General features: G+C 46.2%; 1 protein-coding gene across 1 annotated transcript in view; it reads left to right on the top strand.

Moving 5' to 3' along the window:
* Positions 1–23,153, top strand: part of PAX4 (paired box 4) — a 234,916-nt gene that overhangs the window by 168,361 nt on the left and 43,402 nt on the right. The window contains exon 6 of the mRNA XM_069227551.1: positions 16,715–16,876. Coding sequence (XP_069083652.1) covers positions 16,715–16,876 — 162 coding nt within the window. The remainder of the gene's footprint in view (positions 1–16,714; positions 16,877–23,153) is intronic.

Here is a 23,153-nt window from a genome sequence, read left to right as displayed (position 1 = left end):
AATTTTTGGTTTAATTTTTATTTTAATAGAGTTTATTTGCCTGTTTGATATTAATTTCAAAATATTTATGTTTATTACTTTTGCCTCTGCTGCAATCAAACTGAGTGCCTTCCTGACTCAGTTTGAGGCCCACCACCACCTGCAGGCTCCTACCTGCGCCTCATCCCTGGTGGCCTAGTGACCATCTGTGTGTGAGTATCTGGGCTTGTCATCTTTGTTCTTGCATATTTTTCTGTGCTTTGTCATCTTTATTTTTCTTATTTTTCTTTATTTTTTTTGTTAATTCTCTCTCCTGTCTCATTCTTTTCGGCACCTTTGCCTCTCCCCACGCTCCATTTCCTTGCCACTGCTGCACCTGCGGCACCGCCCCCTCCCTGCAAAGTGCTTTCCCGCCATCCTGCATCCCAGCTGATCAGACTCTACCACCTCCCTCCCCTTCTTAATGGCAGCAGCAGTGGAGATGTGCCACAGGCGCGCCAAAGGCATGCCAAAGGCATGCCAAAGGCTGGTCCTCTGACCATCCACCACTACAACGTGGAGACCCTCCACACGCTGAACACAGGACGCTCCACCGCGTGTCATCTTGCATCACCCAGAGACACACATGTACCGTTCTCCTGCCTCCATTGCCACCTGCACCCTCACCCTATGCCAAAAGCCAGACCCTCCCGCCAGTGGGCCGTTGAACACTCACCCAGACCACCTCAAATGCATCCTCCTCAACATGTGCTCCCTCCACAAGCACGCTGTAGAACTCTGTGTCCTGCTAGACACCACCCACCCGGATATTGCCTTTCTCACCAAAACATGAATGAACCCAGCATCAACACCGGGCATCGCCATTGCCATCGCCATCCCCAGCTTCTACAAACTGCTCGGCAAAGACTGGCCCTCTCGACCCGGCGGCTCCTTGGCCAACACAGAAGAACACTCCCCCTCATGGAGCACCTCCATTTCCAGATCCTCGTCGCCCCCAAGTCCACCTTCTGCTGCACTTTCATAAATGGGCTTCCCAGCCCCCGTCCAGCCTTCAGTGACTCCATCGTCGACCTCATATCTCCCCACGCTCTCACCTCCAGGAACTACCTTCACTTTGGCGACCTCAACTACCACATCAACAACTTCAACGACATCAATACCCCTTCCTTGCTCAAAAACCTCGCCACAATAGGCCTCAAACAACTTTATCACCCCACTAACACACATCGCTGGACACACACTCAACTCCATCATTTCTGCCAGCAACAACATCACCGTACACACCTCCACGCTACACTGGACCAACCACCACTGCATTCATTTCTCCATCACCATACTAACCATCCACCCCGCACTCTACGCACCCTGAGCAGGAAATGGAACCAGATTACAGAGGAACAGCTCACCAATACCCTCAGCAAGTTTCCTCCTCCCCTAACCACAAAAGCAAATATCCCAGCACGGAACCTTCACCAATAGATCTCTGAATGCGCCAACACCCTAGCAGCACTCCAAAAGGCCTCAGCAAAACACAACCTCAAGAAGGCCAGCTGGTTCTTCCCTGCATTCAAGGACTCCAGGCACACCAGCAGATAGCTGAAAAAAGATGAAGAAACAGCAAGTCCCCCAAAGGCCTAACCGCCTTCAAATCCACCATCAAAACCCACTACCACCTCATCAGCTCCACCAGGAAAGCCTCCCTGCAGGACCATATCAGCACCACCGCACAGAACACCAAAGAGCTCTTTGCCGTGATCAAGGAGTTTGCCGGATCCCAATTGAAGTGACAAAAACCCCTCCATCTCAGGACCTCTGTGACAGACTAGCCACCTTCTTCCACCTGAAAATCAAAGACATCTATGATAGCTTCAGACCTCAAGACCCTCTGAGCCCACAAACAACCCTCCAGCTCGGACCCTCTGAACCTTTACAGATCCTGCACTGCTGGACCTCCCTCACCACAGATGAGACCCACTCTGTCATGAGTGGCATTCACTCCAGAGTCCCTACTGACCCCTATCATCACCACTGTAGGAAAGTACCCTCTTTTTGGCATGGTTGCCCCCACTTTTTTGCCTGCTGTCAGTGTGTTTTGATTTTTCACTGGGATCCTGCCAACCTGGACCCCAGAGACTGTGCTCTTTCCCCCTAGATTTGGTTAGTTAGGACTTTCCACACCCGACAATTGGTATACTGGTGCCCCCATATAAGTCCCTTGTATATGGTACTTAGGTACCCAGGGGATTGGGGCACCAGGAGTCCCCCATGGGTTGCAGCATTTATTGTGCCACCCATGGGAGCCCATGCAAAATGTGTCTGCAGGCCTACCATTGCAGCCTGCATGAAAAAGGGGCATGCACCCTTTCATTATAAGTCACTGCACCAGGTCAGTGTAAGTCACCCGATGGTAGGCCCTCCTAGCCCACAGGGCAGGGTACAGGTACCTTTGTGTGAGTGCATCCCTGCATGAGCAGAGGTGCCCCTACGAACTCCAGCTCCATTACACTGGACATCGTAAGTGCGGGGAAGCCATTTTATCTGTGTACTGGACACAGGTTCAGCTACATAATGGTAACTTCAAACCTAGGCATGTTTGTATCAAATATGTCGGAATCATACCCCCAATACTATTGCCAGTATTGATTGTATGATTTCATACACTCTGGGGGCTCCTTAGAGGACCCCCAGCATTGCTCCTAACAGCCTTCTGGGGTTTTCCGGGCAGCCCATGCTGCTTCCACCCCTTAGACATGTTGCTGCTCTCCTGCTGCTTGACCAGCTCAGGCAGAGGAAGGCAGAACAAAGGATTTCCTGTGGGAGAGGGAGGTAGCACCCTCTCCCTTGGAAATAGGTGTTACATGGCTTGGAAGAGGTAGCCTCCCCAAGCCACTAGTATGCTTTAAAAGGGCATGTTTGGTGCCCTCCTTGCACAAACGGGTTTGCACCAGTCCAAGGACACAAAACTGGACAATGGAAAGGGGACCACGGGGTGCCCAGAGCTCCTCCACGTGGCCACTCGATTCTTCCATCTTGAATCCAAGGTGGGCAGAGGCCTCTGGGAGCATCTGAGTGGCCAGGTCAGCTAGGTGATGTCACAGCTCCCTCCTGATAGCTGATCACCCTCCTAGGTGACTAATCCCCCTTCCTGGGTTATTAAGGGTCTCCCTCTTGGGTGTGTCCTCAGATTCAATGGACAAGATTCCAGCAGGAGTCCTCTACATCGTCACTTAATCTTCTGGCCACTGGGACTGCACCTGGATTCTCCAGAAACTGACAGTCTGCAACTACAGTGATGATTCCACTCTGTAACATTGTTTCTCTGGCTCCTTCCAGCAACTGCAACATTTCCCTGGATGTGCATCCTCGGAGGGCAATGAGTCTTCAGCCTGCACAAGAAGTAAGAAGTAATCTCCCTTCGAGTGAAGGAGTCACTCTCCTGATCCGCAGGCACCAACTGCAACAACAACCGGCTGCTTGGATCTTCTCTCCTCCGGAGCTGCATGGATCCTGCATCACAGATGGTGGTCTGGAGTGATCCCCTTGATCCTCTCTACCAGCTATCCAACTTGGGAGACAGTAAGCCCTTGCCTCTCCTTGCAGGACAGTACCCTGTGCACCGTGACTCTTGCCGCTACCAAGGCTTGTATGTTCCTCTTCCAAGGGATCTTCAGGCTCCTCATAGCCCCGGCCTCCAGCACCTCTTTCTGTAAAGCAGTCTCCTACCTGCTGCTCCAGTGACGTGGGACTCCTCTTCAGGTGTGCTGAGTGGGCCTCACTGCGAATCCTGTGCCTGCTGCCAGTGGGTTGCCTGTGGGTGCTGCCACCTTTTCTTGTGACTCTCCTAGCTGCTGAGGGTCACCCCAGGCTCCCCTCGTTGGGTCAAGTCCCCTGGACCTTGCTGGTCCTCTTCAGCCTTGCAAACCTTTTTCTCTGACTCTTGCATTTGCTAAGGCTTGTTGGTGGTTTTCCAGCACCAATAACCAACTTCATCTCAACCACTGATGTGGGACATCACTTCTGGGACTCCTCTTCAGCTCCTGTGCTGCACTGCTGACTTTCTTCGTCTGCTGTAGTCCTGGTCCTGCATCCACTGAAGGGTGAGTGGTGGCTCCTGCCACAACTGGACACTCCATCTCGAAATGGACTTGGTCCCCTTTCTTTGCAGGTCCTCTTCAGTCAGGATCCACCTTTGGGTTCTTCCAGTCTTGGTTGGGTCCTGCACAATCCTTTTCCAAAGTCCTCCTGTTTGTTTTGGGGAAAACGAGGTACTTACCTCTGATCTCCTGGTCGCTGGGGGGCACTCTGATACTCACCTCTTGGGGTTCCTAGTTCATCCAGCTCCCTTCTACTGATTCCACCTCCGTGACTACCTTTCATATTCCACTTTTTTAGTATGTGGTTTGGCCCTCCCCTAGGTCCCTCACTATTTGTTATTGCTTTTACCAATGCTTATTTCTTTCTATGCTATTTACTGATTGCTAATGTTTATATAGTAGTGTGTTTCCTTACCTCCAGTTGGAGGATTGCTTATTCAGTATTCTAATATTTGTGTTACTATAATAAAGTACCGTTATTTTTGTAACACTTTGCGGTTCTTTCATTTGTGTAAGTGCTGTGTGACCTTGGTGGTATTGCATAAGCTTTGCATGTCTCCTAGATAGGTCTTGGCTGCTCATCCGCAGCTACATCTAGAGATACCTGGCTTCACTAATATGGGATACCTGGACCTGGTATAAGGTGGTAACACCAGAGGTGCTCACCACACACAAGGCCAGCTTCCTACATTGGTGGTACAACGTTGGGATAAGACACTTGCAATTGCCTTACCACTTTGTCACCAGTCACTTTCCACAGGAAAGACCATTACTAGCTACTAGGTACACACTACACTTTGTCAGGATTTCTAGTCTCCTACGTTTGGATAAGTTACGGGTCTAGCATAGCCCTTGCTCCAAACTTTTTTAGGGAGTCTATTTGTTAGAGTAGTTAGGGGCACCCACACCACTCTAGCAAGAATACCTTCAGTAGAGCACACCTCTCAGGCCCCAGACTCCCACTATGAGAGTCTCACTTTCCAAGAGTTGAGGGAAATGTGTGCCTCCAGAAAACTAAAGACAGGGAGAAATCTGCTTCTGAGGTTACTTCTCAAACAAGACATTCTTGATCACTCTGTGCTTCATTCAATGCTGCAGTTCGGTACATTGCCGGTGAACGTAGTAGAAGTTTAGTCTCCAGCATTCGTAGAAAATACACATCCTTACGTAGGGACATTTTCTCAGAACATCAGCTGCGTTATTATATAGACACTTCCTTGTCCCTTACACGTTAGAGGAAGATTCCAGCCAGGGAACCACAACTGTATGATGATTTCTGAATGCTTCGCTACAGATGCTAACGCAGACCCCAGGCTTTTGCTCAGGTATGGGAGTTGATGCCTTCCCAGGTGAACCTGAAAGGCAGAATTAGAGCTTAACATGCTGTGCTCAAATTACAACCTAGATAGGAAATAGTCCCTTGATTATAGTGACAATATGATAGCGTTGTTTTTATGCTTCACTCTTCTCGTTACAATTCTAATACTGTCATGTTGTATCGTCCTGGTTATTGCAGCTCATGCTTTGCTATCTAAGATGCAGTTGTTTTATTAAACTCATTATTGAAACATATACTGCCTCTGTTTGTCATTTATATATGAGACTCAAATGTAAATGAGAGAACTGGATGCGACCTGAGTGACCACAACTTCCCTGAGAAGCCTAGTGTGTCATGCGCTCGGCTGCCCAATCATCACTATCCTTTGGTAGGGATGAGGCACTGCTAGTTGTCCGGAGCAAAACCCGGATTGGAGCGACAGGTGTCACCCGTAGTAGGTTAGACTCAGTCTCCCACACGGCAGGCGACTCTGCTGCTCAAACTCCAGTAGTCTCATTAGAATAATGAGAGCCAATGCGACAGGCTAACCAGGACAATGCAGGCAGCCAGAAGGAGGAAGAAGTAGAAACTGACCCCCTAGTCCTAGACAGTGTAGATTTAGGCTACACTGGGGAGGGTCAGGAAGGCCCTGGGTAACACCACAGCCCTGTTAGGAGCACTGCAGGCAGTGGGGGGGGGGTCATATCAGTAGGCCCACCTTAACTCTTACAGGGTTGGTTCAGAGAGTCCCCAGGAGAAGGGATAGATTTTCCTCTGGCAATATCCTTTCCTCCTCTGTATCTGAGGAGACCCACTGCTCCACCTCAGGGTACGATTCCTTAGATAAGGAGCTTAGGAAACTGAGGTTGGAGGAGGCCAAGCTGAGGCTGCAGCAGCAACAGCTAGCCCTAGTTAGGGATGCCTTAGCAGTGGAAAGGGAGAGACAGGGTTTGGGGTTAGTTCCCCATGGTGGCAGTAATCTTAGCTTCAGGAACACCAGTGTCAGGGATGGCTCCTATGATTCTAGGAACCTTAGCAAGATAATCCCACCTTACAAGGTGGGAGATGATATTTACAAATGGTTCACTGCTTTGGAGAGGGCCTGTAAAGTACAGGAGATCCCCCAAAGACAGTGAGCAGCATTCTTAAGGGTCTCCTTCTCTGACAAAGGCAGAGGCAAGCTCCTCACTGTCAGAGAGGAAGATGCATACAATTATATAGCACTCAAACATGCACTGTTAGATGGTTTTGGCCTGACCACTGAACAATACAGAATTAAGTTCAGGGAAACCAACAAGGAGTCCTCCCAAGATTGGGTAGATTCTGTGGACTGCTCAGTTAAAGCTCTGGAAGGCTGGTTGCATAGATGCAGAATGAGTGACTACTAGAGCTTAAACAATTTGATTCTAAGAGAGCACATGTTAAATAACTGTATATCTGATCAGCTGCATCAATACCTGGTGGACTCTGATCTGACCTCTTCCCAAGAATTGGGAAAGAAGGCAGACAAGTGGGTCCACACCAGAGTGAGTAAAAAACCTCACACAGGGGAGACCACAAAAAGAAGGAAGCAGGTAAGCATCAGGATAAGGGTTGGGACAAAGATAAAGCTTAAGAGTCTTCATCAGGCCCGCAAAACTCTTCTGGGGGTGGGAATAAAACCTCTTCCTCTTCCTCAAACTTTAAGAAACATTGGTGCTACATTTGTAAGAACAGAGGCTATAGGGAAGGGAACAGCTCCTGCCCCAAGAAAGGCACCAAGCCCCCCACCACTGCTAATACTTCTACTTCTAGTGCCCCAGCAATAACAATATTAGTAATAACAATAGTAACAGTAGTCAGTCCAAAGTGTAGCTGGGCTCACTGTGGGGACTGTAGTGGGATCTGGGCAAGTCAGGGAGACTACTGAGGCTGGTTGGTTTCTAATGGGGGCATCGACTTTGCCACCCTAGCTGCCTTTCCCCTTAACATGGGTAAGTATAGGCAGCATCCCTTAATAAATGGTGTTGAGGCTGGGGCCTACAGGGACACAGGTGCCAGTGTCACGATGGTGATTGAGAAACGGGTGTCTCCTGAGCAACACCTACTTGGTCACATGTACCAATTGACTGATGCTCACACTAACACTTTGTGCCACCCAATGGCAGTTATTGACATTAGCTGGGGGGGCATTGGGTGGGGGGGGGGGGTTACTGGCCCATAAAAGGCTGTGGTGTCCTTTGATCTACCTATAGAATGTCTGCTAGGTAATCACTTGGAGACTTCAGCTTGGGCTGAAGTGCAATTGGAGGCCCATGCAGCAATGCTGGGCATCCCTGGGCATATCTTTGACCTTACCAGAGCACAGGCCAAGAAACAAAGGAAACAGGGAACCCTGGAGCCTGGAACAGTGGTCAAGGAGGCTCCTAAACAGAGGAGCAGAAAGGGTAAAAAGATACCCCCTCCAGCCTCCATTGAAGATTCAACTCCTGAGGGAGAAGAATCTATTCCTTGGGTAGAACCCACACCAGAAGAGCTCAAAGCTGACACAGCTAAACTCTTGGGTGCAGGGGGGGGGCACCACTGAGGAACTCAGCATGGAACAGAAAACCTGTCCCACACTGGAGAGCTTAAGGCAGCAAGCTGTAGCACAGGAAGCAGGGGATATCAGTGGCACCCATAAGGTGTACTGGGATAACAGAGGCAAGGGCCCCTGAACCTGGTGCCACCAGGAAACTGGTTGTCCCTCAGATGTTTGGGGAGTTCCTGTTAACTCTTGCACATGACATTCCTCATGCAGGCCACTTGGGGCAAAGCAGGACTTGGGACAGGCCTGTCCCTCACTTTCACTGGCCCCCATGTCTGTAGACACTAAAGAGTTTTGTCACTCCTGTGTCACTTGCCAAGCCAGTGAGAAGATAGGTGGCACTCCAAGGGCCCCTCTAATTCCACTACCAGTGGCTGGGTACCCTTTAAGAGGGTTGGGGTGGATATTGTGCCCTCCCTGCACCCTCCAACAGCCTCTGGCAATAGATTTATACTGGTGGTGGTAGGCCATGCTACCAGGTACCCAGAGGCCATTCCTTTTAGGACCACTACAGCTCCTACAGTGGCCAAAGCCCTCCTGTGAATTTTCTCAAGGGTGGGCTTTCATAAAGAGGTGATATTAGACAGAGTTGCAAACTTCTTTTCTGCTTACCTTTAAGCCATGTGGAAGGTGTGTGGTCACTTATAAATGAACCCCTCCTTACCATCCTCAAACCAATGGATTAGTTGAGAGGTTTAAGAAAACCCTCAAAGGCATGATAATGGAACGTTCAGAGAATCTGAGAAGGGGGAGGGATGTCCTGTTACCTTGCCTCCTCTTTGCCTTTAGGGAGGTTCCTCAAAAGGGAGTGGGCTACAGTCTCTCTTCACTTGTGTCTGGGCACCCTGTTTGGGCCACCTTTGCTCTTGTAAAACAAGGCTGGGAGCAACCACTCAAACCTCCAAAACAAGACATTGTGGACTATGTATTAGGCCTCAGATCTAGGATGGCTGAATACATGAAGAGGGCTTCCAGAAATCTTCAGGGCAGCCAATAATTGCAAAACCAATGGCATGACCAGAAGGATGTGCTGACTGTCTACCAGCCAGGACAGAAAGTCTGGGCCATGGAGCCTGTGGCTCCCAGGGTACTCCAAGACAAATGGAGTGGACCACACACACTATTTTGGAAAGAAAGGATGAGGTCACCTATCTGGTAGACCTAGCCACTATTATAAGCCCCCACAGGGTGCATTATGTGAACCACCTGGAGCCCTACTATGATACATCTTACATGACATTGCTCATGGCAACTGATGAGGGACAGGAAGAAGAGAGTGACCCTCTCCCTGACCTCTTCTCCCACAATACTGTGGATGGCTCAGTAGATAGAGTTGTGCTTGCTGACTGCCTCACAGAAATATGACTGAAGAAATCTCCTAGGACAGTTATCTGAACTGTTCTCTCTGACCCCTGGTCAAACCCCATGGTATGAACACACCATTGACACAGGTGACATCATGCCTATCAAAGGTAAAATTTACACGCAGCCTGATCATGTTAGGGAGTGCATCAAAGCTGAGGTGCAAATAATGCTAGACCTGGGAGTCATTGAGCCTTCAGACAGCTCTTGGGCTAGTCCTATAGTGCGTGTCCCGAAGCCCACTCTTATAATGGTAAAAAGAGAGAGGAGGTTTTGTGTATATTACAGAGGCCTCAATACTGTAACTAAAACAGATGCTCTTCCTATCCCTAGGGCAGATGAGCTAATAGATGCACTGGCTTCTGCCAAGTATCTAAGCACCTTTGACCTGACTGCTGGCTACGGGCAGATCAAGTTGTCAGAGGATGCCAAACCAAAAACTGCATTCTTTACTCCTAGTGGGCACTATCACTTTACAGTGATGCCCTTTGGACTGAAGAATGCCACTGCAACATTCCAAAGGTTGGTGAATAATGTTCTCCAAGGCTTAGAAAGCTTCAGTGCAGCTTATCTTGATCATATAGCTGTCTTAATCTCCATCTGGGAGGATCACCTGTTCCACCTTGAAAGTGTATTGGAGGCCCTGCAAAAGGCAGGCCTCACTATCAAGGCCTCAAAGTGCTAGATAGGGCAGGGAAAAGTGGTTTACCTGGGCCACCTGGTAGGTGGAGGCCATATTCAACCACCACATGGCAAAATCCAGACCATTTTGGATTGGGCTGCCCATTCCACTCAGACCCAAGTCAGAGCCTTTCCAGTCCCGACAGGGTAGGATAGGAGGTTCGCTAAGAACAATGGAGCTATTTTTAGGCCCCTTAAGTGACCTCATATCCAAAAGGATGCCCAAGAAAGTTTTATAGACAGCTAGTTGCCAAAAAGCGTTTGATGACCACAAACAGGCCATGAGCTCTGCTCCTATACTATGAAGCCCTGATCACTCCAAGCAATTTATTGTCCAGAAAGATGCCTCTCAGGTAGGGTTATGGTCAGGACTGTCTCAACTGAATGAAGAGTGCCAGGATCAACCTGTAGCGGTCATAAGCAGAAGCCTCCCCGCCCCCAGGGTTGGCCAGTCATAGAGAAGGAGGCCTTTGCTGTGTTCTGGGCTTTGAAGAAGCTGAGGCCATACTAGTTGGGAATTCACTTCCTTGTTCAAACAGACCACACGTCCCTCCTATGGTTAAAACAGATGAAAGGTGAAAATCCCAAAACTTTTGAGGTGTTCCAAATACCTACAGGGAATGGACTATACAGTGGAACATAGACCTTGGATTAATCACTCCAATGCAGATGGGCTCTCCATATATTTCTACTTAGTCAATGAAGCCTCAACTGGGGAAGGTTAGTCTTATTGTCTTTCATTTGAGAGGGCAGGAGTTATGTATTCTCTTTTTGGCATGGTTACCCCCACTTTTTTGCCTGCTGTCAGTGTTTTGACTGTTTTCACTGGGATCCTGCTAACAAGGACCCCAGTGATTGTGCTCGCTTCATCTAAATTTTGTTGCTTAAGTCATTGCACACCCCACAATTGCCATACTGGTGGCCCCATTTAAGTCCCTAGTATATGGTACTTAGGTACCCAAGGCATTAGGACACCAGGGGTCCCCCGTGGGCTGCAGCATGTATTGTGCCACCCATGGGAGCCAATGCAAAATGTGTCTGCAGGCCTGCCATTGGAGCCTGCATGAAAAAGGGGCATGCACCCTTTCGCTACAGGTCACTGCACCAGGCCACTGCAAGTCACCCTTATGGTAGGCCCTCCTAACCCAGAGGGCAGGGTGCAGGTACATGTGTGTGAGGACACCCCTGCATGAGCAGAGGTGCCCCTACAAACTCCAGCTCCATTACACTGGACTTTATAAGTGCAGGGAAGCCATTTTACTTGTGTACTCAACACAGGTCCAGCTGCATAATGGTAACTCCAAACCTGGACATGTTTTGTATCAAACATGTCTGAATCATACCCCAATACTGTTGCCAGTATTGGTTGTGTGATGCCATGCACTCTGGGGGCTCCTTGGAAGACCACCAGCATTGCTCCTTCCAGTCTTCTGGGGTTTTCCGGGCAGGCCACGCTGCTGCCACCCCTCAGACAGGTTTCTGCCCTCCTGCTGTTTAACCAGCTCAGACAGGGGAAGGAAGAACAAAGGATTTCCTGTGGGAAAGGGAGGTAACACCCTCTCCCTGGGTAGCCTCCCCAAGCCACCAGTATGCTTTGAAGGCCACATTTGGTGTCCTCCTTGCACAAACAGGTTTGCACCAGTCCAGGGACCCCTGGTCCCTGCTCTGGCGTGAAATTGGACAATGGAAAGCAAAGGAACCACTCTCCTGTCCATCACCACCCTAGGGGTGGTGCCCACAGCTCCTCCAGGTGGCCACTTGATTCTGCCATCTTGAATCCAAGGTGGGCAGAGGATCCTGGGAGCATCTGAGTGGCCAGGTGAGGTAAGTGACATCACCCCCCCTCCTGATAGGTAGTAACCCTGCTAGATGACCAATTCTCCTTCCTGGGCTATTTAGGGTCTCTTTCTTGGGTGGGTCCTCAGATTTGACATGCAAGATTCCAGCAGATCTCCGCTGCATCATTTACTTCATCTTCTGGCCACTGGGACTGCAACTGGACCCTCCAGGAACCAAAAATCTGTAATTACAGTGACAACTCCGCTCTGCAACATTTTTTCTCCAGCTCCTTCCAGCAACTGCAACATTTCCCTGGCTGTGCATCATCTGAGGATGACAAGTTTTCAGCCTGCACAAGAAGGAAGAAGGAATCTCCCTTGAAGTGAAGGAGTCATTCCCCTGCATCCGCAGGCACCAACTGCAACGACGACCGGCTGTGTGGATCTTCTCTCCTCCGGAGCTGCATGAAACCTGCATCACAGATGGTGGTCTGGAGTGGCCCCCTTGGTCCTCTCTACCAGCTATCCAAGTAAGCCCTTGCCTCTCTTTGCAGAACAGTACCCCTGTTCACCGCAACACTTGCAGCTACCAAGGCTTGTTTGTTCCTCCTCCAAAGGATCTTCAGGCTCCGTGTAGCCCCAGCCTTCAGCACCTCTTCCTGCAAAGCACAGTCTCCTGCCTGATGCTCCAGCGACGTGCGATTCCTCTTCAGGTGTGCTGAGTGGGCCTCCCTGCGACTCCTGTGCCTGCTGCTAGTGGAGCGCTTTTTGGGGCTGCATCATCCTATTGTGACTCTCCCACCTGCTGAGGGTCACCCCGGAATCCCCTCCTTGGGTCAAGTCCTCTGGACCTTGCTGGTCCTCTTCAGCCTTGCAAACCTTTTTCTCTGTCTCTTGCATTTGCAAAGGCTTGTTTGTGTTTTTCCAGCACAACTAACCAACTGCATCTCGACTGCCAACATAGGACATCACTTGCTTTACTTTTGGGACTCCTCTTCATCTCCTGTGCTGCACTGTTGACCTTCTTTGTCCACAGTTGACCTGGTCCTGCATCCACAGAAGGGTGGGTAGTGGCTCCTGCCACAATCGAACACTCCATTCCAAACTGGACTTGGTCCCCTTCCTTTGCAGATCCTTTTCTGTCAGGATCCACCTTTGGGTTCTTCCAGTCTTGGTTGGGTCTTGCACAATCCTTCTCCAAAGGCCTCCTTCTGGTTTGGGGGAAACCAGGTACTTACCTCTGCTCTCCTGGTCGCTGGGGGGCACTCTGGTACTCACTTATTGGAGTTCCTAGTTCCTCCAGCTCCCTTCTACTGATTACATTTCCTTGGGTGGGGGACTGCCTTTCACATTCCACTTTTTTAGTAAATGGTGTAGCCCTCACTACAGTATTTGCTATTGTTTTTTTACCAATGTTTACTGCTTTCTATACTATTTACTGATTGCTAATGTGTATATAATAGTGTGTTTACTTACCTCCAGTTGGAGGATATTCAGTATTCTAGTATTAGTGATACTATAATAAAGTACCTTTATTTTTGTAACACTGTGTGGTGCTTTCATGTATGTAAGTGCTGTGTGACCATAGTGGTATTGCATAAGCTTTGCATGTCTCCTAGATAAGTCTTAGCTGCTCATCCAAAGCTACCTCTAGTGAGCCCTAGCTTTCTAGACTCTGCCTACACTTCACTAATAGGGGATACCTGGACCTGGTATAAAGTGATAACACCATAGGTGCTCATCACACACCAGGCCAGCTTCCTACAACCACATTTTCAACAAAGCCCTGCCACACTCTCAACTGTTCCGTTGAGACAGCTACCTTACCCGAGAATTGGAAGCACACCAAGATCTGCCCACTCCTGAAGAAACCCACAGCTTCCCCCTGGACCGCAAGAATTACCGCCACATCTCTCTTCTGCCTTTCCCAGCCAAGTTCACTGAAAAGGCCATCTTGGCACACCTCCACAAAACACATCAAGGACAACAACATCCTGGACATCTCCCAATCAGGTTTCCTTAGCAACCACATCACTGAGTCTGCCTTCCTCGCCGCCACAGATGACATACGCTCGCTCCTGAACTGCTGCCAAACAGCGGCCCTTATCCTACTGTACCTATTGATTGCCTTCAACACTATCTCATATCACATCCTCTGCTCCAGACTCCTCGCAGCTGGCATCCGGGAAAAGCCCTACAATGGATACGCTGCTTCCTGACTGGTGACTGGCAGAACACAGAGAGTCAGACTCCCACCTTACCGGTCGGAAACTCCAGAGATCAACTGCTGAATTCCATAGGGCTCCTCCCTGAGCCCTACACTCTTCAACATCTACATGGCCCCGCTCCTATCCACCATCAGGAACCACGGACTGAACATCGTCTCTTATGCTGACGACACCGAACTCATCATCTCACTGACCAAAAACGCCACAAATGCCAAGACAAATTTCCACAACGGGATGGAAGCCGTCGCCACCTGGATGAAGGACAGCTGCTTCAAGCTCAAATCGGACAAGACCGAGAGTCTCACCTACCTTGGGACCCTCCACATCAGCCTGGGATGACTCCTGGAGGCCTGCTTCCCCCTGCACCCCCCCCCCCAGTCCAACAAACTGTGCAAGCAACCTGGGCTTCATCCTGGATTCATCGTTCACCATGACCCGTCAAGTCAACTCTTTCACATCCTCCTGTTTTCACCCACTGCAAATTCTCCAGAAGATCTTCAAATGGATCCCAAACGACTGCCGCAAAACTGTATCCCATGCATTGGTCACTAGCAGAGTCGACTATGGCAATGCCCTCGACTCCGGCACCACCCAGAAGAAACTACAACACATCCAATAAGCCTCCACGTCCCCCGCCACAAACACATCACTAGACACCTAAGGGACCTCCAATGGCTCCCTGTTGAGAAGAGGATCTACTTCAAACTCCCCATGCACGCATACAAAGCGCTTCACGATATAGGACTCACCTACCTCAACCACCACATCGCCTTCTTCTCCCCCACCAGACCTCTCTGTTCCACTCAACACACACTAGCCACTGTAGACACTGTACCCCGCATATGGAAGTCCTCGGCCGGAGGAAGATCTGCCTACCTCATGGCAAAGAGCAGGAACACCTTGCCTCTTCACCTCAGGCAGTCACCATTGTTGCTTCAATTCAGGAAGGACCTTAATATCTGGCTCTTCGACTGAAGCACAGAGGACCAACCCCTTCAGCGCCTTGAGACCCTTATGGGTGAGTAGTTGCACTCTATAAATATGATTGATTGACTTTGGATTTAGAATTTAAAATATTTTAAAATTTTTGTTGAAGGTAAATCTATTTTTTATATTTTTATTTATTACTTTTAGTTATGATTTATTAAATCTTTTTGCTTTGCTATTTTTAATCTAATTTTTGTGATTTTATTTTACGGTATATTTATTTTGTAATTTAGTACTTTTCTTATATTTAGTAACCTTTTTTGAGTAACGAGTTTTGGTAGTGTGTTATTAAAATGTAATGTGTATTTTAATAATTATATTGTATAACTTTATTTTAATTTCTGTTTATACTGTAAATGTATTGAATTGATATGTTTTTAGTTATTAGCATTTGCTATAATTTGTTTTAGAAAAATTACTCTATTATATATTCAATTATATATACATTCAATTAAATATTATTTATGATAGATTTATTTCCTTTTTTAAACTAATTTTAATGTATTATATACTTTTCAAAGAAGTATTACTTTTTATTACTTTAAATTTCACATTTTCTACCTATATATATATATTGATATATGTTAATTATTTTGTAAAGTTATGACAATTTTAAATACTTTTAAATATAAATACTTTATGTTTAAATCTCACTTTTTACAATAATATTTTGTTGGTGATATTTTTGTAGACTATATTGTAAGTATGTAAGCTTGATATTTAGGACCATGATATATAACATGCCACGATATGTGTACTGTTGTATTTTTTACGTCTATATTATGTCATTGAAATTCCCAGACTCCATGGTGGTCTCCCCTTAGGGGAATCATACATGCTGCAGAGCTTCTGGTTAAAGACCTAATAAAATATGACGACATCGCTTCCATCCTGAACTCTACTGGCTCCCCTTGCCAGCCCACACCATCTTCAAAAGTGGCTACGTCATGACTGGCACACCTTTCTATCTGGCTGACAAGCTCACTTTCTCCAGAGACTATCTTCATGCCTTCAGCCAGAACACCATCAGTCTGAGGACAAATAAGTGCAGAAAAAAAGACGAAAGGCTTGCTCTACCTATATTCTCCGAATGTGGAAAAACAGCCCCTTATCCATCGGTACTGCACCTCTTTAAACAGCACTACATCAAAATGCAGAAAGATTACCCTTTCGCTGCTAGAAACAAGCTACCTCTCCTTTCACAGACTGACTGTGTCTTTGCCTTTAACTCTGCACAGTACTCTGCTGCCTTTTGGCTAGGATTGCACTGTACAAATACCACATGCATAAATACGTCATACGTACATACATACGCGCACTGGCTTCCAGTAGCCTTAACTTGGGCTTTAAAACTTTGTATCTGTTAAACATAAGAACCACTTTCAGTAGGTCTCTTTCTCTAGTGGTACAATTGCAGGTATGTGCACCTTTAATGAACTTTTCCATAAAAGGCGCCTCCTTCAAACAGTTTGTGGTACGGACCTTGATATGCAAATATAAGATGAAGAGAGGCGATTGGAGACATGATGCTTGTAAGGCACTGTTTTAGTTAAAAAACTATTAATAGTTGTTCTTAATATATGTCAAGATACACACCGTAAAGACACACAAATAAATTAAGAATAAAGTTCCAAATAAACTGCCAAACTAGCTCCTAAATTATACTCAATGTAAGGAATTACATTAAATGCAGTGTATATTCTGCTTTGAATGTTTTACAGCATCTCCAGAAGCAGCAGCGATATGCAAGACCCCGGAAGAGGATTCCTCTCTGGACTGTGTACAGAAGAGCTCAGATCTGTCACCCAAGGCCACACAGTTGAGCAGCCCACAACGGAACAGAACAGTCTTCTCTCAAGAGCAGTGCGAAATTCTAGAAAAAGGTGCCTGGTAAATGTTCCTTAATAATTCTAAAGGGAGGGGCGAGAGGTGTGCGAGCGAACTTCTTATCAATTTGTTGCAAAAGACTGAAAAGATGTAATAAAACAAAGTCTTTGCATTTAGTTTGTAGTCTATGCAACAGAGGGCTTTCATGTGAGCAAACGCAATCTCGTTTACTAAGGCCCCAGTCTACTATCAACAACCCCTGCCCCAGGCCCGCCAGCTACGGGCAAATAGTTCTGCTAATGTCGTCAAAACCTTAATAAGATAGCAGTTTGACTTTTGATTAATTGATGCATGAAAATAATTTGATTGTGTATTGTTAGCAGTTAGATGCATCTGAAGGGCAGCTTAATATCACTAATGGCGTTTAGTACTGAAACAAATCATGCTTCATCATTTTCCTCAGTGCCACTTTCCCTATCAGGAGGCAGCCATTTTGCCTTAGCATGTCGGAATATAAAACCAACCAATTCAAAGATTGAAGGGAAGAAAATTAGAAAATGGTAAAATGATCAAATATTTCAAAGATATCATCTCTCTTCAAAGTGGCTCTATTGTCCTGAGAGCAGTTTGATACCAGAATTATTGGATTTGATGCACAGCCTATGTCAAAATATTTGACTAGCAGAATACCTGGACTATCTGAAAGATGTTAACTTTCTGCACCGTGGTTTTATTTGGTTTCATGGGATGGGAAACTATTTATTTTTCCATCGCAAACAGATGTGTTTTGTTGGTACAGGCCCAATGTTTTGTAACTCCTATCTCTGGTTTTGAAGTGTGGATATATGTGTGTGTGTGGGGGGGGGTGGTACTCGCTCTTCAAGGCCTATCTCTTAATTTGTATATTAGACATTACAGTCATTAGGCTCTTATTGTCCATGTTTTCTTCCTTGCTATATTGCTGGTAAGAGGCTATTTGCTGTTTTTCTTACACTTGGACGATCTTTTGGTGTGTAATAGTGGGGATCATGGTATAGTTTTGAAGATTCCGACCCTTTAGAGCTAATGGGGTTATTGTAGTTGGTCTTTTGGATTCTACTCTCTGGAACTCTTATTAACCACCATTAGCTCCTTTTGACTGTTTCTATAGGATGCATTGAAGGTTGGGATATAATTGACCCATGTTGACTCCACTATCTGTGGGGTGAAAAGATGTGGGTCTTTGTTGCATCACTACATGAAACTCTCCATTTCGCTATTAAATTGAGGTGACCATTATCACATAGAATTTCCATCCCTTTGAAATGAGTTGATATGAGGACCTGGTGCTGGCCTTGCTCTGCTGGGAAGGGACATCTAGTCCCAGGCTGAACTGCTCTGTGGAGGAGGGGGTAACCACCACCTTGCTTGTTGGCGCCATAAAGCACTCTCTCGCGGCATGGGGCAGGGCCAAGGGCAGGCCCATCCTGCGCCCATCAGCAACCTCCCCCCCCTTGGCTCTGCATTAGGGACTCACCTGTCTGATCAAAATAACTTTTTGCTAGGGGCTCCTTAAACTTTGTACTATCCGCTTCCCGTATGAACACTTTTAACATGGAGGAAAAGTGTTTTGTTTGTCTTTTATTACTCCTGTCAACTTGGTTAAACCTGCTTGCCATCATATCTCCCGTTTGCTGGAGGGTTGGGTGTCACTGTAAGACAAGGGGAAACCAGTGGTTGCTTTGGAAACACCAGGGTCTACATTTGACAGATTTCTACAACACGCAGTGGGGATTATCACTAAAGAGATTGAGCTGGCAGAACACTGTCTGTTTCTTTCATTGCCCCCAGTTTGCCAGACTAGCCTTATTTCATCTATAAGGGAGAACCCAAATAATGACGATAATTATGATCCCGTCACCCCAATTGAGCAAACACCTCTGGCAGTTTTACTTTGCTCTCCTATTTTTACAGTGCCCTGGGGGAAGTAACTAACTCGCACATGGTTAGTAAGGGGTTGGATGGCCAGGCTGGGTAAAGAAAGAGACCTACAGAAAGCTCTAAATTTAAGAGGCTCGCATCACCACTCCAACCCCAGCACCTCTAAAGGAGCAGACTGATATAGATGTCCTTGCCCGGGGCCTTGATGTTCTAGTCCACGACTTTAAGGCCTTTAAAACAGATTTCATATCAAGCAAATTTGAACTGAAACATGCCTCTTTAGGGGCTATTGAGGCTAACTTTAATAATCTTGACATCCCTTATACTTTGCCATCATCCTCAGCATACCTTTGGATCCTGCAGGTCTCAGGGGGAGGCCAGGGTTGCTTTCACCTGCAGTAAATGTTCACAGCATAATGCCATTGGCTAAGCCCTCCTTACCCCCATTGAACCCCCAAAAGTATTCTGCAAAATATTGTCCCATGGGTGCAAAGGACAGTAAGAATAACAAAAAGGATAGCAAGTAGCAAACCAGCCCGCTAACTAAATCTGGCTAAAATTAGATAGCTGGGAAATATAACCTATATCCTATATCCATGGAGAAAGATAATAACTTCCCTCAACTTCCTCTTGGCTGCACCCCATATAGTCTGGTTTTAAAAAACGGTCCAACTGTTTCTTCCCCAGACCATGAAGATTGTGTGACCCTGAAAAATAAAACTATCTTGGGCTGTGGATTTATCTTCTGGCATCCTGATGGTTAAAAGAACACCGTGGATTGGTCCTGGTAGTAAAGAATCAAAGGGAGACTGTGTAATAGTGAATTTTAAGTCCCCTGGGATGGTGAAATCATTCTTAGATTTCTTTGAGAATCAGTTAACTCACCCGCCTCCATTCAGGTGTTACCAATGGGCTATTTTTATAGACCTCAGTTCTGTCTAGAGTACATAGTGGTGCGACTAATTATTATTCTATTTCACCTATATACAGATATGACTTTATGTCCCGTAACTCGTTTGAACCACTGGCTTCTTTAGAAGATACTGACTGACACCACTTTTCTTTGATCCCTGTCAATAAAAAAGCAGAGTCCTCATCTGTAAACCCTGGCACGCCCAGGAAGCCGTCATTGAAGACCTACACACTTTTCGGTACTGTAGGCTCAAACTTGATCCCTGTAACTCCGTCCTTTCTCCTTTGGATGCAGTCCTGTTAGATAAGTGCAAAACAAGCCCTGCCATGAGTGCTATAAGTACTGTCTCCTGTAACATTGCTGGAGCTCGAGAGAAATTGTCAAACCGGGAGTGGGTTGGTTTTATAAAAGTTCATGACATTATATGTTGTCAAGAGACCTGGATGACGCACGATTTAAATATTAATGGGTATCATGCATTTTATCATCTTGCAATACCTTCTAAGGCAGGTAGAGTGAGAGAAGGCCTTGCTAGTCTCTTTTCTGTGAAAGCAACTGCCCTTAAAATAACAAAATGCTGGCCTTCTCCCCATTTTGGTCACCCTTTTATCATTTTCTGATGACTGTGTTATCCTCTTAATTAACTTTTATTATAATATTTTCAACCAGTCGACAAGAAACTTAATCAACGAACTGGATGATTATTTAGTGGTTGTCTTTCAAAATAATGATCATGTTGTCTGTTTTATATGGATCAGTGATTTTACTTGTATGTGTTCTGATACTCGAGTTTGTGGTTTTAGCAACGGTTATTGTGAAAATGACACCTATTTACCCATACAGTCTACAGCGAGGTCTTGAATGAATTATTGTTGAAATATAACTTGGTTTTCGCAGCTGATATTTGTGGCTCTAAAAGAGCCTGTGTTCCAACTTTTACAGGAGGCTATCCTAGGAGTACATTAGATCATATACTTTTATCTTCTGAATTATCTTGTTTTTTTAAATGATATTGTGGTATCCAGCAGCTGCATAAATGACCATACCCCGCTTAGGATTACCCTGTATTCCCTTACTAAAATCCCTAACCTAAAAGTTCAGATAATATGACTTTTTCTAAGAATAAGGAAGTGCAACAAAAGTTGAACTGGGTTGACCCAGTGGCCTTCAAAGCATTAAAGAGTGGCCCTTGGCCTTCGAACAAGCCATAGTTGGAGACTCTTGGACTTCTGTCATGGTGTGCTTGACACCCAGTTCCAGTACTGAAGATATGCAATCGGAGTTTGCACGTTTGTAGGTCTATTTCAAATGATCTTACATTTCTGGCAACTGCCCCAGTGACATCACTATGTCGATGGTTTGAATCAGCTTGCTCCGCTTCTCATAGGAAGTTGATGGGGGCACTGAAAAAAAATCCAAGAGTCGCCTGTAATGTCAAGAATGCCAGGAAGAAATATAAAAAGATCCTAGAAGTAAGAAAAGCGGAAATTAGAGCAAAAGCATGGGAAGATCTGGAAATGGCAGGAAGGCTTAGGGATAGCTCCAAATTCTGGGACTTGGTAAACAGTCCTTTCTTCAGGGAAACAGACTTAACTAGTATTGATAATCTCATTCCTGTAGACTCCTGGGTGTCTCATTTTACAAAACTGTTCACCCATGAATAAATGCACACAACAGATGGTCCTAGTTGTCCCTTGGCCACTGAGCCCTGCAAACTTCAAAATCCAATTGAAGTTCACAAGGTAATTGCAGCAATAAATAAATGAACTCCAGGTAAGGCCCCGGGTCGAGGGTGGTGAACTGTAGTATTCTAATGTTATGTTGGTAACTGTGGAATGTGGGGTAGCGATCGTTCCGACCGAGTCAGTTGGTGTCAGCTGGCTTGGGAGGAGGATTGCGCTTTATTCCTGACAATAAACTTTGTGGTTTCTACCTGCAAGAGGATTTCCTGGTCAATCCTTTACTTCATTTTGGTGACGAACGCCAGCTTTGTCGGAGTAAACGCGGTCCAGACGAACCCAAGTGTGTGAGTAGACGGTGGCTTATGGCGCGCTGTGCACTGCGTCAGGACAGTCGTCGAAGCGTCAATTTCCCCGTCGCATAAGATTCATAAGTGAAAGGTCGTCAAGGAAGAATGTGTGCTTTCTCATCTGGTAAATTGTTATGTTGGGTGATATGAACTTACAGTTTGACTGCCTCGTCTTGTTCTCGGCGTTGTGGTGACGGCCAGCTTCAAATCACAGTGTGAACAGAGGAAGCTACAAGCCCCACCCTATTTTCTTATTAGAGGAAAGAACACTATTTTCTCTTTAGCTAAGGAAAAGGAAAGGTCCTTAGCAACCAGAGACACTCTAACTCAACATTGTCTTGGCTTCTGCTATAAATATACCTGCACCATTTTTGGATAATAGAGGTCAACTCTCTATACAATGGGAAGAGTGGATAGACCTATTTGAAAACTACATGGTGGCATTGGATGGGCAAAATTACTCTGCGCACAGAAAGAAAGCACTGTTATTAGGCACAGTTGGCAGATAAGTTCATCATATTTTCAAATATCTACCTGAAATTTGCAATGACGATGGACAACCTGGTGATGTCTATTTCTTTGTTACCTAAAGATATAAATCCTAGAGGGTATCAAGGGGTGGAGAGCGATGTTGTAGGTTATTTTACTTCTAGTATTAAGTATGACAATCGTTGTGTGGAAGGGAAAGTTTATGTGGCAGAGTCTGGTCCACCGATTTTAGGGTGGGAGTATCAGTATGATTTGCACATCATCATTGACCCCCATTCCGACAATAAGGTCTTGATAGTAGAAGATGAACCTTAAGAGAAAATTATTGACGATGCTAAGGATGTGTTTGATGAGAAGTTGGGGGAGTTGAGAGGGTACGTCCACAAAATTGTTTTGGAAGAGGGTGCTGTAGCAATGAAACACAAAGTGAGGAGAGTACCGTTGGTGGTGAGAGAAGAAGTGAAGGAATTGTTGCAAACTATGATAGATCAGGGCATAATTGAACCTGTGGAGGCCTCACCTGGGGTTTCACCAGTTGTCATTACAAAAAAAAGGGATGGCAAGCTTGCCTTCTGTGTGGACTTGCGGAGTTTAAATACATTTGTAGTCACAGACTCCTTTCCTCTTCCAAACATAAATTAACTCTTGGCTCTCCTCAAAGGGGGGAAGTTTTTTTCAAAATTGGATATGAGCAGTGTGTAGGAAGTTGGCTCTGTATATACTTTTTCAAAGTAAGAAATAGTGTGCACAGAGTCCAAGGGTTCCCCTTAGAGGTAAGATAGTGGCAAAAAGAGATAATTCCAATGCTCTATTTTGTGGTAGTGTGGTCGAGCAGTAGGCTTATCAGAGGGTAGTGTTAAGCATTTGTTGTACACACACAGGCAATAAATGAGGAACACACACTCAAAGACAATTCCAGGCCAATAGGTTTTTATATAGAAAAATATATTTTCTTAGTTTATGTTAAGAACCACAGGTTCAA

This window comes from Pleurodeles waltl, chromosome 4_1, assembly GCF_031143425.1.
Source record: "Pleurodeles waltl isolate 20211129_DDA chromosome 4_1, aPleWal1.hap1.20221129, whole genome shotgun sequence".
Taxonomy (NCBI): domain Eukaryota; kingdom Metazoa; phylum Chordata; class Amphibia; order Caudata; family Salamandridae; genus Pleurodeles; species Pleurodeles waltl.
Note: the sequence above shows the minus strand (reverse complement) of the source record. Positions and strands in the feature narration are given on the sequence as shown.